General features: G+C 37.3%; 3 protein-coding genes across 3 annotated transcripts in view; 2 read left to right on the forward strand and 1 right to left on the reverse strand.

The window, feature by feature from the left end:
- Window positions 1-4,863, forward strand: part of rad50 (RAD50 homolog, double strand break repair protein) — a 39,231-nt gene extending 34,368 nt beyond the window's left edge. The window contains exons 23-26 of the mRNA XM_039674476.2: window positions 3,261-3,346; window positions 3,795-3,937; window positions 4,055-4,188; window positions 4,321-4,863. Of these exons, the coding sequence (XP_039530410.2) occupies window positions 3,261-3,346; window positions 3,795-3,937; window positions 4,055-4,188; window positions 4,321-4,507 (550 nt within the window). The 3' untranslated portion in view covers window positions 4,508-4,863. The remainder of the gene's footprint in view (window positions 1-3,260; window positions 3,347-3,794; window positions 3,938-4,054; window positions 4,189-4,320) is intronic.
- A 2,496-nt stretch (window positions 4,864-7,359) lies between these two features.
- il13 (interleukin 13) lies at window positions 7,360-8,340 on the forward strand. The gene is made up of 4 exons (XM_089123596.1): window positions 7,360-7,639; window positions 7,742-7,792; window positions 8,012-8,122; window positions 8,212-8,340. The coding sequence occupies exons 1-4, from the start codon at window positions 7,472-7,474 to the stop codon at window positions 8,317-8,319; spliced, it is 438 nt and encodes a 145-aa protein (XP_088979722.1). The 5' UTR covers window positions 7,360-7,471; the 3' UTR covers window positions 8,320-8,340.
- An 8,283-nt stretch (window positions 8,341-16,623) lies between these two features.
- pou4f3 (POU class 4 homeobox 3) lies at window positions 16,624-19,144 on the reverse strand. Its single transcript, XM_039674475.2, has 2 exons — window positions 18,918-19,144; window positions 16,624-18,646 (listed from the first exon to the last, which is right to left on the reverse strand). The coding sequence occupies exons 1-2, from the start codon at window positions 19,011-19,013 to the stop codon at window positions 17,747-17,749; spliced, it is 996 nt and encodes a 331-aa protein (XP_039530409.1). The 5' UTR covers window positions 19,014-19,144; the 3' UTR covers window positions 16,624-17,746.
- Window positions 19,145-19,237: the final 93 nt, after the last annotated feature.

Raw genomic sequence — 19,237 nt, forward strand, 5'->3', positions numbered from 1 at the left:
AGAAAAGATGTTTAGAACACATCTAAACCCGCCCCAGCGCCCTATGTAAGCATGACGTGGTAAAAGAACGGTTCCAGTTCAGCAAAAAGTTGGTGCCGCTTTGGAACCAGTTTTCCTGGCCGAGAACCGGTTCTTTGGCTGTTGAAACACAAAGAACTGGTTTGCGCGCAGGCATTGACTCCGAACCGGCTCTCAAAATGCTTTGGTGGAAAAGGGGTATCTCTCCTGCCGTCTTATATGGGGTCTCTCCACGCAAATGCAATCAGACAGGTTTTAATCATCTGCTGACACTTTAAGTGTGTATGCACGGATACTGTTACAAAACATGCGTTTTCAACCATGTTTGTCGATCACTGGTACGAAGAACCAATCCAACTGCTATAAATCTCTATAACTACCAAGTACTGTCTCTTCAGTAAATTGATTGGAAAATTGCCAAGGCTGAGAATTTGGTTTATGCATATGACGTCACTTATAATCTCTATTGCTGATCAAATGGAGACTTTACACGGGCAGCTGTCCATAGTATTCTGCTTTCCAGGCTGTGGATTGGGTGTAGGCTGGTAAAGCAGTTTTCGTCTAATGAAATATTGAGCCACACATCAAACCAGCTGACCCGATCTTCTCTTCTCACCATGATACCATCATTGATGACTGTGCAGAAGAGTTAGAGGAAGTGTGGCAATCTGATATGACAGTATGTTGAGATGCAAGATTTCACCTGATATCAGTTCTAATAAATGGGTAAGGAAAAACCTAATGGTCAAAATTACTGTATTTTCTCACATTTTGTGAAATCCAAAGCAGTTTATTCAAAAATTTGGTGAGGAATATAATAATAAATACATCTCTAGATTCATTTATTCATCCATTCCCACAGTGAAGCAATGATTGAAGAAGTTTTGTTTTGTGGCTAGCCTTTTTAGATGCTGGTATCGGTGAGCTACTTCAGTGTGTATGTGTGTGTGTGTGTGTACGCATTACCTTTCATTACATTACTGCCCGGCCAGAAAAAAAAGTTGGTGTTTGGATTTAAATAGGAAAATAAAGAACCTATGACTTGATCATTAATTATTATTGCAGTTATCATTATGTTTCTAACATATATCTAGTTATATGTTTAGGAACAGTTCTTCTAACCCTAGTCGATGGAGTGTGTAGCTTTATATTTCGAATTCACGATCTGTGTATAGGGAGCGGCAACACTTTTTACAAGATACAGTATTTGTCAATGACACTCCGGATCTGTTGCGCACCAGATCCTCCGCCATTGTCCTGTCAATCATCTCTCCTTACCCTTGTCATGTGATCAGTGAAATCTGACTCCTCCCACTCTGCCGCTTGTGCTGTATGGGGCAGAGAAGACGCTTTTTTAGTTTATAATTGGTGCATCTGTTGCATATGTTTTTTTTGTTTGTTTTTTTTTTTGCTTTTTTTTACATAAAATAGCTAAACAACAGTGGGGGAGGTGCCTTGGTGGCCAAGTAATGTAATCGGTGTACGACCGAACATTGTGTAACACTGAGTAACACCTGTAACACAGAATACTGCAGCAAGCCTAGCATGCACAATAACCAATATCGTTATATACCAATTTTTTTTTTTTTAAATCTCTAATATTATTTAATTACGGGTTAAAGCACGTGCTGAAACCCTATTGTTATTGTTAATTTTCCCATGATGCAGCATTCTCCATATAAAACTGATCGGGCAGAACGAACTGTAAGTCATAGAGAGTAGAGACTTGAAACTTTGGGGGCTGGTAGTACTCACACTGCCTACAACGTCACCAAGGCCCGCCCCAATCGACCTGACGGGGGCGCTACAGCGGTCAAAAGTATGTAATGGCTCATAACTCCTCAACCATTAGGGGTAGGCTCAAGTGTCTTACATCATTGGAATCCTTGACTCAAGCCGGATTAGATGAAGGCCTCGGATTGGCTCGTCATTTTATTTTGTGCTTTTTTCTAAAACCAACTTTTGCGAACTAGTCCTTGGTTTTTGGCCCGACCGTAACCAAACCAGTGCAGTGAAGTGGAAAGTAGAAATTTTGGTTCACGGTCCCTAAGGGCCTCCAAAATGTTTAAAGTGGGAGGAGCCCCTTTTACTAAATTGGCAATAACTTGTGAGTGGAACGGTATGAGCCCATTCTGTGGTTGCGTGAAAAAGGATGCGGTGACTGGCCACTTGGTGGCGTTATAACTGCTAAAAAGGGTTCAAAATGATGTATTTCAATGGCAAATCCCATGAAATGACTAAAAGCCGCCCTCTTCCTGCTTGATTTGCATACAACCTCACAAAACTGGGCGTGTGCATGAGTCACGTGGTCCTAAAGAGGCTTGGAAACTTTTATGGACGTCGGACCATTGGTGTCGCTTTAACTGTTATAAAGGTGAAAACTGCTCTATAATATCCTATGCAAAAATGTCATTTAAATGACTGAATAATGGTCTGCTCTCCTCAAAACTTGAACTTTTTCGGAGATCGTCCTGTCAGTGGAGGTATTACGGTTTAAAAAGTCAAAAAAAGACGCCACATTTCCATGATAAATGAGCTTAAAATACAAAAAAGCGACTTTCTCCTCTCCGAGGCACATGTTAAAAGGCTTGATTACGTTTTTGGAAAGCACCAGCGCAAGCGTCAAGTGCTGAGACCCTAAAGTTTTTCGTTTTTTTTTTTGTTTTTTTTTATGTAGGTATTTTTAGTCCCTTTTTATTAGCAGTTCAAGCACAAAGTGCTGAAACCCTATTGTTATTGTTAATTTTCCCATGATGCAGCATTCTCCATATAAAACTGATCAAAAAAAGTTAGGAATTTTGCATTTGTTTGGCTATAAATGGGTCATTTAGAAAATGGGCATGGCAAAATGCAGTCAAAAGCCTATAAATCCTAAACAAACTCAGAACTTCACAAAAATTGGTGAGCATGTGTGACATAACATCCTAAACAAGCTTGCAAAATGTTATGGAGATCAGATCATAGGTGGAGCTATAACTGTTAAAAACCTTTGAAAAACATGTATTTCCTATGATAAATTGCCTGTATTGTAAATGTTTTTTTTTCCGTGATCCATGTCAGTTGTTAAATGCTTGCTAAATAAAACTTAATGTCTTTAATGTGTATTTCCTTAAAGGCCTTAAATGATTGAACCCCGCTAAATGCTGCTTGCAGCTTTAATAAAATTGGTAATTGATTCAAAACAGATATATCGTGCATCCCTAAATACATGAATATTCATTAAGCTATTTCTTTTATTACAGAACAATAATGAAGTTTCACAGCATGAAGATGGAGGAGATTAATAAAATCATCAGAGATTTATGGCGGAGCACATACAGGGGACAAGGTCTGCATTTACACACACATGTTTATCTGTAATTATGGCTTTGTTTTCATGAATACTGATATGCTGTCAAATCTTTGTTTGATTGTTTTGAGACTTACTATATACAGTCAAACCAAAATGTATTCAGACACTTTCAACATTTCTCACATTAGCACACATTTATACAGTAAAATGGTAATAAAATGTAACTACAAATCAGTTGATATTTTACTGGTTTTGGCCATCCTTCTGTTAGACTCAAACACTTCAGCAAAATATGGTCATGTCAAAGTGTCTGAATAATTTTTGGTCCCAAATGTTTATAAATTGTATTGGTAGTCCACTGTATGAATCTAACTTCTATGTATCTATGAATCTATGTAAATGACCTAAAGTGTTCTGCACCCACTAGTAAAAAAATATATATCTGGTGTCTGTTACCATAAGTGTGTCTCCTGATCTCCCACAGACATTGAGTACGTAGAGATTCGCTCTGATGTGGATGAGAACGTCTCTGCCACCCTGAAAAGAAGGACTTACAACTATAGAGTGGTAATGGTCAAAGGAGACACGGCTTTGGACATGCGGGGACGTTGCAGTGCTGGACAAAAGGTCAAAAAGCAGCTGTTTATCTAGTGTTTCTCTATAACTCCAATGAAAAAAAAAATCAATCTCCTTTAGAATCACCCAAGGTTCCCATTTAAATGTTTACTGCATTATTGTCTGTAGGTTCTCGCCTCCCTCATCATACGGTTGGCTCTGGCTGAGACGTTCTGTCTGAACTGTGGGATTCTGGCGCTGGATGAGCCCACCACCAATTTAGACAGAGAGAATATAGAGTCCTTGGCACACGCACTGGTGGAGTGAGTCTTTATTAAAACAAAATAGCCTGTCTGTAAACAGGAAACACAACTTATTTACAACAAGAGCTTAAACTTTTATTCGCCATTTGACACTTTCACCAACTAAAAGATGTGCCATTGGTTTCTTTCCAGGATAATCAAGAGTCGTTCTCGCCAACGCAACTTCCAGCTGCTTGTTATCACTCATGACGAGGACTTTGTCGAGCTCCTGGGACGATCCAACTATGTGGAGCATTTCTACAGGATCAGGAAGAACCAGGACCAGTGCTCAGAAATCATAAAGTGCAGTATCAACACACTCAACTCCTACCTGCACTGATGCCTCAGATCAGATGAGAGATGACTGTTCAGATATTCAGAGGTGACATAGAATCAAAGTTAAATTTTTAAGACAGTTGATTAGCATGATCTAAACCTAAGGCATATCAGTCTCCATGTACCAAATCTGGGCCAAATCTAAGCACCTAGCAGTGAACTGTCCACATAACCATACATGCTTTAATTGTCGAGTTAAATTGAATGCAACAATTTACATAAGAATGGTTTTGCATAAAATTTGCACACAAATTTGTTCTGTTTCATGCAAGGGACAATGTGATTCAACTTTACTAATATTAGTTTGTACGTTTAGTTGCCGCCTTCTGAAATATTAAAAAATATATTTTCTTGTTCTAATTCCTGAATCATGATCTAATTATTTGTGACTTCACGTCATGATCTGTAATAGTGGCACAACACACACCAGCTATAGGTGGGGAGGAGAGCGAGTAATCGAGCCAATCCAGTGGATGGGGATATTTAGGAGGCCATGATTGATAAAGGCCAATGGAGGGATTTTGGTGCAGGAGTGCCATGGGATTTTTAATGACCACAGAGAGTCGGGACCTTGTTTTAGGATGGTGCTCTTTGACAGAATAGTGTCCCCATCACTATACTGGGGCGTTAGGACCCACACAGACCACAGGGTGAACAGCGCCCCCTGCTGGCCTCATCCTGGTTTTCCCAGGAGTCTCCCATCCTGGTACTGACAGGTGATATGGCTGCTGACAGTCATGATGCCTCTACTAATTGGATTTTGTTTTTCTTTAAGTTCTGTGCATAAAATAAGTAATTATATCCAGAACTAAATTGCACATTAACTGAATGTTTAATTTGTCATCTAATAACAATTACAGAACATCTAAATATTATGACAACTTTTCATTTATGTGAACTTAAAAACAATATTTACATAAACTAACATATAGTATTGTTGGTTCTGTTTCTCTCTTTATCAGCTCTATGTGAATTGGTGTGGTCAGTACTTTCCCCCCACTTTAAAGTGTATTTTGCTCATTTATTTTCATGATAAATACAGATTTAAAATGACTAGTTAAATCATTTGGTAACAATATTATGGGAAATCTTCACAATAAGTTTCCATTTGTTCACATCTGTTAACTACATAAGTTAAAAATAAAAGTTGTAACAGTCAATTTTAACTAATGGACCTGAGCTAAAAATGAACAGTAATTTTAACTATATTTTTATAACTAAAGTTAACAAAGGTTAATAAACATCTTAACAATTGTATTGTTCAATGTTAGTTAATGCATTAACCAAAGTGAACTAATGAAATTGTGAAGAATGAGCCAATATGTTCATGCGAGAATCAATCATATGATATCTAGGAACACTAGCCAAAGGATGTGTTGTAAACACATTAGCATAGCTACTTTAATAATAATACAAAAAACAGATGCTGTGGTAATTGTGTTAGTTATTTTTTAATGCGTTAAACAGCAAATAGAGTCATGGTCAGAATGATTGGCACCCTTGGTAAATGTGAACCTACTTTTTGTGTTGATTTTGATGTTTGTTTTGGATCGTTGTCATGATGGAAGATCCAACCACATCCCATTTTCTAGCAGTGGCCGTCACTTTTCGATTTTTTTTTTTTTTTTTTATCTGTTGGTATTTGATTGAATCTATAAAACCACACTCTAAAAAATGCTGGGTTGTTGCACACCAACTTTGGGTCAAATATGGACGAACCCAGCCATAGGGTTACATTTTTAACCCAACGTTTGGGTTTGTCTATATTTGACCCAAAATTGAGCATGTATCTGAACAAGATTTCCATGACCACCAGAAAACAAATGAGCCCACAACATTTAAACATCGAGCGGTATATTTAACCGTGAACATGGGGTACTTTTATCCCTGTTTGCACCAAACACGTCTGATGAATTTACTGGCGAAAGTTGGTTTCATCTGACCACAGAATCCGGTCCCTTTTGAAGTTCCAGTCGTGCCTGAAATCTGAATATGTGGAGGAGATATGCAGTTTGTTTTTGGATGAGCGAGGAGTTTGTCTTTTTCTTGAAACCCTCCCAAACAACATGTTTCTGACCCCCAAGACTCAACTAATCTCTGCAATTCTCCATCTGTGATCCTTGGAGAGTCTTTAGCCACTCAAACTCTCCTCATTAACACCATACACACACTCGTCCTCTTCCTGGCAGATTCATAACATCTTTAGTTGATTAGAACGTCTTATTTATTTCCCTGATGGTGGAAATGGGAATGATCAGTGCTTTCGCCATTTTCCCTTCCCTTCGCCAACTCCCAACCCTAATTTGAATGCTTAAAAAATGAAAAAGAATGAATTAACTGTTTTAAATCTAGTTAGGACATGAGGGGAAATGACTTCTTACATTTGCTAAAAAGTTTTTCGTTTGAGGTAATTAACTTGTAATCCAACTTGAGTATTCTTTTTGTCATGTCATAAAATGTTTTAAAATTGTCTTTAACATTTGAGTTCAGCCAACTAACATGTTAAAATTTGATTTTAAAAGTTTTTTATTCATTGGACCTTTAATGCTGTTATCTGGATGACTAATGCAAGTATGATGCAGATTTGCAGCAAAAGCTATCAGTATTGATCAATTGTTTTTGCAATAATGAAACTTATTTGTACAAGCAAACTTAGTGAAGATGTGGCCTTCAGAACCCCATCTTACTCAAAATCATTGATCTTTCTTGGCATTTTGACACAGTCAGTTCCAGGAAATCAGGACAATATGACAAACATTATCAACCACATCTCACTCGAGATATTCAGCGAGCGCGCCATAATCAGCCAATAAACGTCGCTTCGCTTACGATGCAAAAAAAAAAAGCTTCATAGCCAAGTCTTGGCTTTTTGAGAGCGTGTATATATACACATCGGACAGCAGAGAGGGAATCAAGTACCTCAGGCCTTCAAACAAGTAAAGTCTAGAGAAATCCAAGCAGACAGAAAATGATGAAGACTATTCTACTGCTCGCTTTCGCTGTAGTCGTCTGCGGTGCTCCTGCGAAACAAGAAAAGACTACTGTGAAAGCAGAAAAGACTCCTGTGAAGACTTTATTGGGAGAGCTTAGCCGTAATCTGCACACCGTAATCCACAATCGCACATTGGAGCACAAGGTAAGATTTAACTTTAGTAACTATAGTAAGCCAGAACTGTCTATACTTTTAGACACTGAGCCAGAGCACGATTGCAATATTCATTTTACCTGTTATTTCTAGTGGAAAGACATCTTCGTGGAAGACCTGAAAATGGATGCCACATGCTCTGAGGTGAGATATTGACTATTCATTGACTCACAACTGTAACATTAACAACATTAACAGCACATTTCTTTCATGGTCAGAGCTTGATAATATTTTTTGGATTTGTGAAAATTGTTTTAGTGGACTTTTGCTTGTTTTTTTTTTCTTTGCTGCTTTTATAATGCTAACATTTGAATTGGAAGGATTCGAGCCCTGGTCTTATCTGTGATGTCAATATATTTGCAGGATGTGTTCTGCAAGGCTGAGCAAGAACTGAAGAAGGTTTTTTACCGTATTAAATCTGATGATTTCCATACTAAGATCATAATGAGGGATTTACATGGGTATAACAATGGGGTAAGTTGAACTCTGACACATGATGTCTTTTCCGTTCAATGTGTCCATCCCACCGGAGTTGAATAACTGTGACGTTTGCTGTCTTTCAGACCACCTGCGATGACAAACCTGCGGATGAAGGCTCAGTTCAAGTCCTCCTGCGCGACTTCTTGAAAAGCCTCAGGAAATGTGTCCAGAATGCATACAGCAAAAAATAATTTATAAAAGATTTAAAAGTATTTATTTTTTGTCTTTATTAATATATTGTTTTGTTTACATTGATTGTAGCTGTAGTCTATATAATTTTGTTCCTGAAGAAAATTTGCAAAAATGCATTTATCATTCTTAAATATGTTCTGATGTATTTTGTAAAGTACAGATTATGTGCAGTATTTCTTTCAGTGGTTTTAAATATTTCTATTTTTTTACTTGCACTGAAACATAAATTTATAGAGCATTACTGAAGGTTTTTTTTTTTTTTTTCGTTTTTTTAGTGTATCTTGGTGTTTAGATTGTTGTCTGTGCTGTGTCTTGACTGTAATAGATAAGGTGACCTTACAATATAATAAATACTAAAATACACACGAAACTATTTGATTTATGTATTAGGTGTCTTTATTTAATTGAAAATAATGAATTTTTATAATGCTTCCTAAAAAAGCTTCTATACAGGGCTCTAGGGTTTTATGTTTGGAGCACTGAACTGGCCTAAAGGAGAAATGACTTAATCACTACAAAAGATTGAAATAACAGTTAAACATGAAAGAATTATGTAACAGTTTGAGTATTTTACGAGCTTTTAATGAAATTTAATTCAAATTAAAAAAGGATCTATATATGAAGTGCCTAAAATAACCCTTTTGAGGTTTTATGCAGAACCTTTTCTTCTAAGAGTGTACAAAACAGCACAATTATTAAAAGGAATCATTGTGTTATCCGCAATCTTTGTATTTATTAAGACTAAAGATGCCTTTTTGGATAGTTAGCACCGATTAATAATCATGCACGAAGCTACTAATTATTCATTTATTCATTCAATACATAATTTATGCTTGTTAAATATTTCATGATATGTTCCCTGTTAATAAGGGATTAGTGTATTTTTTCTTGAGGGTGTTGTCTGTGTTCCAGAGGGCATGTGAAACGGATCACAGAAGCTTTGATACACTGATCAAATTGTAGAAATTGTAGTTCAACGGTGCTATTAATGTTTTCACCCATTCATCTACAGTGTACATACTGATGTTGTATAGAAAACAATCACACCTGAAATGACTTTAGTGTTGCTTTATGCAGCTAAATCCACAGTTCATTTAGCGTAAATGTTGTATCAGTATGTGGGATCGAACCACTAGTGCTACACTGTAAAAATGAATATGCTTTATCTAATTGTGGCAACAGATTACAAGCAATATTGTTGATTAAATTTAACAAATTAGAATTGAGTAATAGTTAATCAAATTATTCCTTAAAAGTTAACCATTTAAAATGAGTACAGTTTACCCAAAAAAATTAACAAAAATATCTCACTAACAGAAAGACGTCAAAGATTAATAAAGAACTCTTTATTTTATATTGCCAACATTGAAGACACCTGATGTTAACAAGCAGAAATCACTGAAGAACAAAAACGTCATTTTAAAACAAACTTCAAATAAACACTGATCACCATAATGGTGACTTCAAATAATGTTGGGTTTTTTTTGGTAAGTTTTACTCATTTTAAATGGTTAACTTTTATAACACAGTCTCATCCCAAGTCATCAGTCGTCAACATCCGCCTTTTTAGGGGACCCTTAAACGTCGGTTAGATTTCCTTAAAATACAGGGTGCATAAGTCATTGCCCCCCTATGTTAAATTCCCTTAGAGTCAGGCAGATTTTTATTTTTAAAAGCCAGTTATTTCATGGATCCAGGATAACATGCATCCTGATAAAGTTCCCTTGGCCTTTGGAATTAAAATATCCCCACATCATCACACACCTTCTACCACACCTAGAGATTGGCATGGTTTTACTTCAGTTAGCCTAATAGCTGGTTTGATTTGCATTGAAAGGTGATCTTATGGAAAGTACCCCATGCCAATCTCAAGGTGTGTGATGATGTGGGGATATTTTAATTCCAAAGGCCAAGGGAACTTTATCAGGATGCATATTATCCTGGATCCATGAAATAACTGGCTTTTAAAAATAAAAATCTGCCTGACTCTATGGGAATTTAACATGGGGGGGGCAATGACTTATGCACCCTGTATTTTAAGGAAAAACATTTATTTATTTATGATACATTATTCATTCACAAAGAAAATTTGTGTCCTTAAAGGTTGGAGTTTTCCTCATTTTTCTAATTAAGGCATTAAGATCAATATCCAAAAGATGATTTTTTTATTCCTCTTTTTAGGCAACTTTAGCACGGGGGCCAAAACTTATGCACACCACTGTGTATATGACGTCTTGGGATGAGACTGCACTGACTTTTTAAGGAATTAATTTGATTAGTTATTACTCAATTATAATTTGTTAGATTTAATTAATATTGCTTGTAATCTGTTGCCACAATTGTTTTGATTAGATAAAGCATATTCATTTTTACGGTGTAGTGCTACTTAAACAGCTGAGCTACTTTTAGTGGGGAAAAAATAGCCTTATTTCCTTCAGAACACTTTAGCAACCATGTATAGCAATGCCCTGGAAACCAACACTAACATTTTGGCACCGACTTGCTCTTTTCAAGTGCAAAATTGTCATTGTTTTGCTGTTCAATAGCACATACGCCCCCTTGCTTTCACATGTGCTCATAGCAGTGAAATGTAGACCAGTGTCCCATAGTGGGAGCTCAAGAGAACATGCAGAGTGATATATAACCACACTGCATGGGTGCATATATTATTCAAAGGCAATTCAAGAGCCAAGCGTGCACACGTCCCACAATCCAGCACGCTTAAAGGGGCGCGAATGATCAGATACCTGTGCCTATCAGCCGCAGGGTCAACTCTATTACAGTCCTGGTGTCACGTAGCCTGGACTCGCTCTGGGTTTTAAAAAAAATGAGTGTCTTTACACATAGCAGGTATGTGCTAATGCAGTTCCCCTGACTCCTCACCAGAGCACAGAATTACGAGATTCAGGATTGCACATAGCAATAAATGTTACAATTGTAACAAAAAAGGATATTCGGTAACGCTTCCTTTTACAGTACAGTATACTTACACTTACCTAGAAAGTACTGATATAAGGTAAGTAAATGGAACAGGGGTTGGTTTAGGGGTAGGTTCAGGGTTAGTACTAGTTATTACCCAGTAATTGTAGTTAATAAGTACATAGTATGGGTAACTGGACTGTAAAAGGAAGCGTTACCGGATATTCTTTTTGTCCTTTTCATGTCTTTCTCAGCTTACGCAAGGACTCTTTGCAAACATTTTGTAGATTGCATTAAAATTTGCTGTTCTATTTTGTTTTTCATGAAATTATAAAACATTTTTAGGATTGAAGTTAATAATCTCCCTTTGACTTGCATTGATACATTTAGCGTTAAAATATGATAGGGATGATCTTATTAAAGTATATTCAGAGTTAGTGAAAGTTACTTTTAAAAGTTGTGTTACAACAATGCATTACTCTCTAAAAAAGTAACTAATTACATAACTTAGTTACTTTTTATGGAAAGTAATGCACTACTTTTGCTTTACGTTTTCTCGCTTGGCTTTCTTGTTTTTTTTTTTTGTTTTTTTTAATAACACACCAAACCAAAAGGGAAATGAATGAGCCTCAGGCTGAAGAAAATGCAAATTTACATCTGTAAAAAAAAATGAACACAAATGTGATGTTTATCTAAAGTAATTTTTGCTTATATGGTTGAATTCGATCATCGAAGGTCAGCAGCAAAGACAGTGATTAATAAAGTGAGATTAAATAGATAGAGTATATATGTGTTATTTAACATTCAATGATTACAGGTTTGTAGGGTTTTTTAACTCTGATATTTTGTTGTAAATTTTAAAAAGTAATATGTTACTTTACTGGTAACTTGAAAAAAATATTATCGGGTTATGTAAGTTACCCCCAGCACTGATTAAATGTATCAAATTAAAATGTTCTTACATTAATTTAGTTGTATACTGAATTTTGATCTGACAATGCATTTCCCAAAGCTTTGCAAAATAGTTTTGAAATTAATATCAGAGCATGTGATCACACAAATACTATTTCATTTGATTTTCTCTATTTTATCAAAATCATGACGTTATCACTCACAATGCCTATACTTTATCACTCACTGTCCTTACCTTAAAATACATATTTTAAACAAAATCTTTTTTTACAGTGTTAAATATGTTAGGTACTTACCGTAGTAATAACGTAAATTATGCATAATTACACGCAACTAACCCTCAACCAAATCCTAATCCTACCCTAAGCCATAAGTACATGTTAATTAATATGACTCAGTATTTATAATTACACTGTGACTGTACACTGTAAGTGTAAAATAAAGTACTAAAAACCTTTATATGGTTCCACAAATTTTTTGTCAACACAACTTTTTCTAAAAAAAATATATAAAATCTTAAAAACAAAAATTACAACATCATTGCCTTCATGCTGAAGGCTTATAGGCTCTGGTGAGTTAAATAGTTTAAAAAATAATTACACTCAGCTGAAGTAGATCTTATTAGTACCCTGCGTAATAACATTTGAAAACAAATGGCTGCTGTGTTTAATTTAAACTGTATGATGATTTGTGTCAGTCTCATTCCATTCATTTAAAGTCAACATGAAATGGACACTTCTTAGATATATTTAATGGAATATTGCAGTATTTATCATACATTATTTATCCATGCATATCTTTTTATTTTTTTTTAAATGTGCTCTTGTAATCTTTAATAAAAATAACTTTCCTATCCTCTTGCAACAACATCTCTGATGATGTGTTTATAGGCATGAGGGCGGGGCAACCTGTCACTCACACGAGATCCACCAATAGCAAAGACCCACCCTGCCTTTTTTCTTATTCGGATATTGGGTTCCTGTCATATCAGGAAAATTGTATTTTTGAGTTGAAAGCAAAGTTGTATAAGTAAGAAACTTTGAATTTTCTTTGAGCCATGACCTTGGGAGCGTGTCAGTGAGAAACAAGCCGGAATACCACAGTACTTTAGTTATATAGGCTATTTAGCAGTTACACTTGTCAGACTTTATTTACAACAAAATAAGCGAATTGTCTGCACCAAATACAATAGCATTGAAATATAACAAGTAACCATGTATAAAGTTTACAGTGGCTCCATAAATTAATTAAAAACATAAAAAAGCCAAACATGGCCTGGTGCGCATTGGTTGTTTTTTTTTTTTTTTTTTTTTTTTTTTTGTTTCTTTATTTTAAGCTGTATTTTTGGGACACCACCACCATCTTGCACCGACGAAAAAAAAATTCCTGATTCCGATTACGAGCTCGTGACATTCAAAGAATACCAGTGACAGCAGCAATCCTACAAGGGTGGCGCTTGGGTATCAAAATGATCCCCGACTTGAGGGGGCGTCCGTGTCCAATTAAACTCATATTTCCGACAGCACGTGAATAAAGCATTGAATAACGCACCGTGTCACTTAAGGAAGAAAAGAATAGCCGGTAATTATTTTTCACTTCTTTACATACGCTTATTGCAACATTATACTTGATTTATATACATATAAACATTAGTTTGTTTTAGTTTGTCTAAATTGTTCAAGAAAATGTGTTTGATTATACACCTTACAAGTTTCGCGAGAACAGATACATTCAATGGGGCTCTTTATTTAGGCCTAAAATAAATAAATAACAACAAAATTGCAAACCCAATAGCATACAATGTGACATCCTAACCCGATTTCACAAGTAGCCTAACTATTTTGGGATTTGGCGATATCGGCATGACCTAAGGCATATGATGTGGTTGTTAAGGATAACGTTAAAAAAATGATTGGTGGAGGGCTTGGTTATCTAATTTATTAATTAATTCCCCAAACCGTAAAATTGTTACGAATCGCCTTGAGCTTGACATTAAAGTAGGCTATGAGCTACAAAGAGATTCTAACACAACGTTCAAGACGCGCCCAAAATTCACCTCTGAAGGACGGCCTCAGGTTTCCCGGTAACAGTATCCCCTTGGATAACCCCGTGAGTTATCGCTTGGAGACACCGCGGGCAAATGCCTAAGGTGTCTTGGCGTGTGATGATGATAGGAACGGACTAATAAAGCACACCGGGTTCGCGGTCTGCCTCCGCATTGGCTACATCTCATATGTTGCTGCTGGCGCTGTATGAATAATTGACGCGCCGGTGTCTTAACTCTGCCGTTCTCTAACGGAGACTCGGAGTGTCGGCCCGAGAGCAGCCGCTTGTCCCGCAGAGGGAGAGGGGGTTCGCTACATCTTCCACGAGACCTCCACCCTCATTCTGTCAGATCTTCTTTGCTCTGAAATAAAAACATGAATTCACTTTCTCTCTCTGTCTTTCCCAGACACGCATGTAACCAAGTTTTCATAGGCTAGATAGGCTATAAAAATAGTTCTTTAAATAGACATTTTGGAGTTTGTTGCTTTGAACATTTAAATGTTCCTGCACGCGCTTCTGTAGACCTAGAAATGTAGAAGTTTTTTTTGGACTTTATAAAACATCATGAAAGGCGTTTTTACTACATTCTTTTATACTTATATAGGCTAATTAGAATTAATTTTATTTATTTTTTACAGAGTTTCCACAAACAAATGCCCCTTTATGAAATAAGAAATCGAATTCAATGAATTCACTATTTACCCTGCACTGTCCTTGAATTGTCGCGTTACTAAAACGTTATTTCAACCCATTTGGTTCTTGCGGATTTCTATTCAGGATTGCCTATACGAAACAAATAAAAAGAGCTGTGTTCAGTTTGAGTGTTTCATGAAATTCAATTGACATCCCTTTAGATTTTTTTTAAACGGTGATGAAACTCAAATAGCCTGAATTGAAGCAACAGTTCTTTGAACATTACTCTGAAACATGCCATGGGTTGTTCCTTATGACACATGAGTTCCTGGCCTATAGGCCTCTTTCAGTAGATCATCAATAATTTAGTCCCCACCACTGGCCACATGCCCTGCTCTGTGCTCAATTTAGATTGGTTTACACCGTTGTTTGAGGGTTATGATATAAAAAAAAGTATTACCGATCTTAATTATTCATGATCCGCCTTCTCCAATGAATATAACCCTCCTTCATAATCCCATTAGTTTAACTAAATTTGGACTACATGATGATCGTTCCTGGCAATTAGGAAAGATTACAATTTGGTTACGTTAGTACTGTATATGTTTAACCCTTTAACACTTTTTGGAGAACAATTAAAAGTGCGATTTTTGAATAGGCTTTATAATTGAATATTATGCTTAATAAGTAGCCTATTTTATGCTAAAACGCATTTGTGCAACATAACATTATCAAGCAATTACCTTATTGCAAATAAAAGAAAAAGAATAACCCGCACTGACATGAGGCTACATTTGAGCATTTATAGTTTTAGCCGATACATTTTCAAACCTTAGCTTACAGGGGTTTTTTTGTTTCAAAGAAGAGGAAAATAATTAACACGTTTAAATAAAATAAAACATCATACACGACTATTTAACATTTTGTGTAATGTAAAAAGTGAATTAAACTGTATAGCCTACTTGTGAACTGTTCGACTCAAAAATGTAGCTAGAACTAACTAATTTTTAATTTTAACGGAAATTAGGCCTGTAGGCTATATCAAATTTATCAACCTTTTTACTTTAATTTAATACCACACACCAATAGTTAGATGATAACTGTCTAAACATGATATATATCTATTTGCTGTTGTTGTTATTATTATTATCATTTTGTTATTATCATTTTGTATACTAATGCATGTAAATCCACAACGACATCGTCTTTAACATAACTTCACAGTTACTTCTTGAAACATGACAGTGAACTAACGATCATCGTCTTACCTTGAACAGCGTCTCTTCTCCTTCCCTTGAGCCTGTAAGAAGCGTTTCCTGACTAACAACTCTCCCTTCAGCTCTCTGCCTGTTTTATACCAATATACAATTAATATTGCATCGCCATTACTTAATAATTTCAAATCCCACTCTGCACAAAAGCCGTGACAGACATTTATTATTCAGCGGTGTCTCATTCTTAAAGTTGGAAAACCAGAGATAGAAAAAGTGGAAAATAGCTTTGGCTTGAATTTTTCTTTCAATTCTCTCTATAATATTCTTTACATTTGGTGGTGATTGGTCTATATTATATCATTAATGTTTAATCACATTTGAACTGAAGCTTATTAATAAAACAACGCACGTCTTAAAAATTAATGATATTAAAAGGATGTTGACGCGAGTTGCTTTCGTTGTAGCCTATATTGTTAATGTAAGATGAAAATGGTGCATATATAAAAATACAGTACTGTTTTTTTATTTATCTTCTATGACGTGATATGAAACCAGAAGACACGTTGTGCTGTTTTTCTTAATTAATTAATTTTATATGTGTAATTAAAATAATTTTTAAAAAAAGTCCACAGACGTTTTGAAAAAAACAAACAAACAATTTATTAAATAACAATCAAAGTCACACATTTTGTAAAGTGGAGTTTAAAGTGAGAGTGATTGCAGTGGCTACATTAATGCAAATCAAATAGCAGCATTCTTTACACCATCAGTTTTTGCATGATCACTTCGACTGATGATCGAAAAATATAAATATAAAATATATATTTAGTGACATTTTGTGAGAACGTGATTTCCACCATGGATGCAGTCACATCTGACAAGACATTCAAACGAATATTACAAACGCTATACACACATTTCAATGGACATTTCATGTGATAGCCTACTATCGTAACTTGTGCGCAATTCGTATAGTAATATAAATAAGTCTTTAAATACCAAAAACACACGTACACACTTCAAAATATAATTTCACGTGTGATAATACTGAAACAAAGTTTTTTAGTAGCCTAGCCGTTCAGTTAGTCTCCTATAAATGTATTCAGAGTTTGTTTATTTCAAATGAAAGCTTAAACAGTATTGCTTTATAATCTAGTGGTAAATTAATATTTATTTTGTTTTGCTAAAATAAAAAATACATTACGATGCCCATATTACACAGTGCATGTTGCTTTATAACCATAACGACGTGTAATCACAATCGGCTTCATAAAATAATTACACATTAAGTGTTCCATGTTTTTGCTCGTATATCTAAATGCAAAGTAAAATGAACTCTGTAATGTAAACTGTGTGATCACAGATTAATCAATATAATTTCAAGTTTGTTTAAAAAGGTCAAAGTGTGCGAATTATTCAATGGCCTTCGGTGGATTGAAACATTTCACTAACATTCGGGTTGAGGTTTCTGGACCTCGCACAAACCAAATTGACTGTAACTTTTGAGGAAAAGGACACAGAAACCTTGTGTTTTGACTTCTGAGGGGGAGTCTAGCGTTTATCTGGTAGGCTACAGACCCCATGGATTAATTCGCACACTTGAGGCAATATGAAATGTCTTTATAGGCGTATTTATAATGCTTAAAAGAAGAAATTTAGATCCCTGTGGTGTTCCTAAAATGTCTCCTTTGCTCTAACAGCATTAGTGCACGGCTGAATATTTCATCCGTTTCTGTTTTTGCCGTTGATTGCAGAACCAAACCCGAACCACGTTCTTCTTTAGATCCAACTTCTCCGCGATTGCCGCGATTTTCTCCGACGACGGTCGCGGTTGGATGGCGAAATACGCCTCGAGCGATCGCTTCTCCGGAGCCGCGATGGACGTTCGCTTTCGTTTCCTCTCGTTCCCGTTAAAAAGGTCCGGTTTCCCGTTTTTCTCCCGGTAAGCCGCTTCAGCCTCCTCCAGCCAGGCTTGGAGAACGGGTTTGAGGGCGATCATGTTGTTGTGGGAAAGCGTTAGGGACTCGAACCTGCAGATGGTGCTCTGGCTCAGCGAGCCGACCCCCGGTATCTTGAGGTTGGCCAGGGCAGAGCCCACATCAGCCTGGGTCACTCCGAGCTTTATCCTCCGCTGCTTGAACCTCTCCGCGAACGCCTCCAGCTCTCTGGGATCGGATTCCACGTCGTTGACGCACGCCATCCCGTTGTGGACCGACAGGGCGTGCGGGTGGCCCATGGCCATGGCTTGGTGTAAGTGACCCATTTGCAGGTGGTGCTGGTGGGCTTGAGTGCTCATCTCCGGCGGCGCACCCATGCCGCTGACCGATAAACTCGAGGAAATGTGGTCGAGCAGATCCCCCTCCAGGGTCTGGTGGCTGAGGTGGTGGTGATGGTGGTGCGAGGGCAGGTTGGATGACGGGTGGGATATGGGCACTGTGGACGAAGAAGAGGTGCAGGGCACGCTGCTCATGGTATGGTAGGTGACGTCCGTCTTGAAAGGGTGACTCTTGCCGTGACTGTGAGACACCAGGTCAGCCGCCGCCAGAGCTTCAGCGCGGGCCAGCAGACTCTCATCAAAGCCGCTGAATATATTGCCCTGGAGCTGCAGGGAAGAGCGCGCAAATGCAAGTCAGTGGGGAATTGTGTCAACTCTGGATTAAAGAACATTCCCAAGCACCCTCCTCAAAAGCACAGGTCATAAAAATTAATATGAAAGCAGCAGCTTTGCTTGGATAGGCATGTGGGTGAGGGAGAGAGGGAGTCAGGGGGAAAGAAAGGAGAGGCTGGGGAGGGAGGGATGGAAGCTGGAGCAACTCAAAACACCTCAAAGTGACAGAATGGAGACAATACGAGGAGTTTAGCGCGAGACGTACCTGCGGGGCAGGTAGACACACCCGCCGCATGCCCTCGGAGCTCGGGTGCAGCGCAGGGTGCATGGAGAAGTGCTGCTTGCCGTTCATGGCCATCATCTTCGGTGCGCACCTTGCAGGTGAGTGGACCTGACATGGAGGCGACGCGGCGCTCTGGCTCGACGCTCCTCGTGTGTGCGGTTTCCATTGGCAGCGCCTCCCGGGCTCTACACACAAACACACACACACACACACACTCCTCACACCGCCTCCCGCCTCCACCTGTTCCTCTATTCAACTTACCAGAAAGCGTAAGCTTCCGTTGGATACTTACCACATGAAAA

This window comes from Pimephales promelas, chromosome 19, assembly GCF_988280905.1.
Source record: "Pimephales promelas chromosome 19, fPimPro1.hap1.1, whole genome shotgun sequence".
Classification (NCBI taxonomy): Eukaryota; Metazoa; Chordata; class Actinopteri; order Cypriniformes; family Leuciscidae; genus Pimephales; species Pimephales promelas.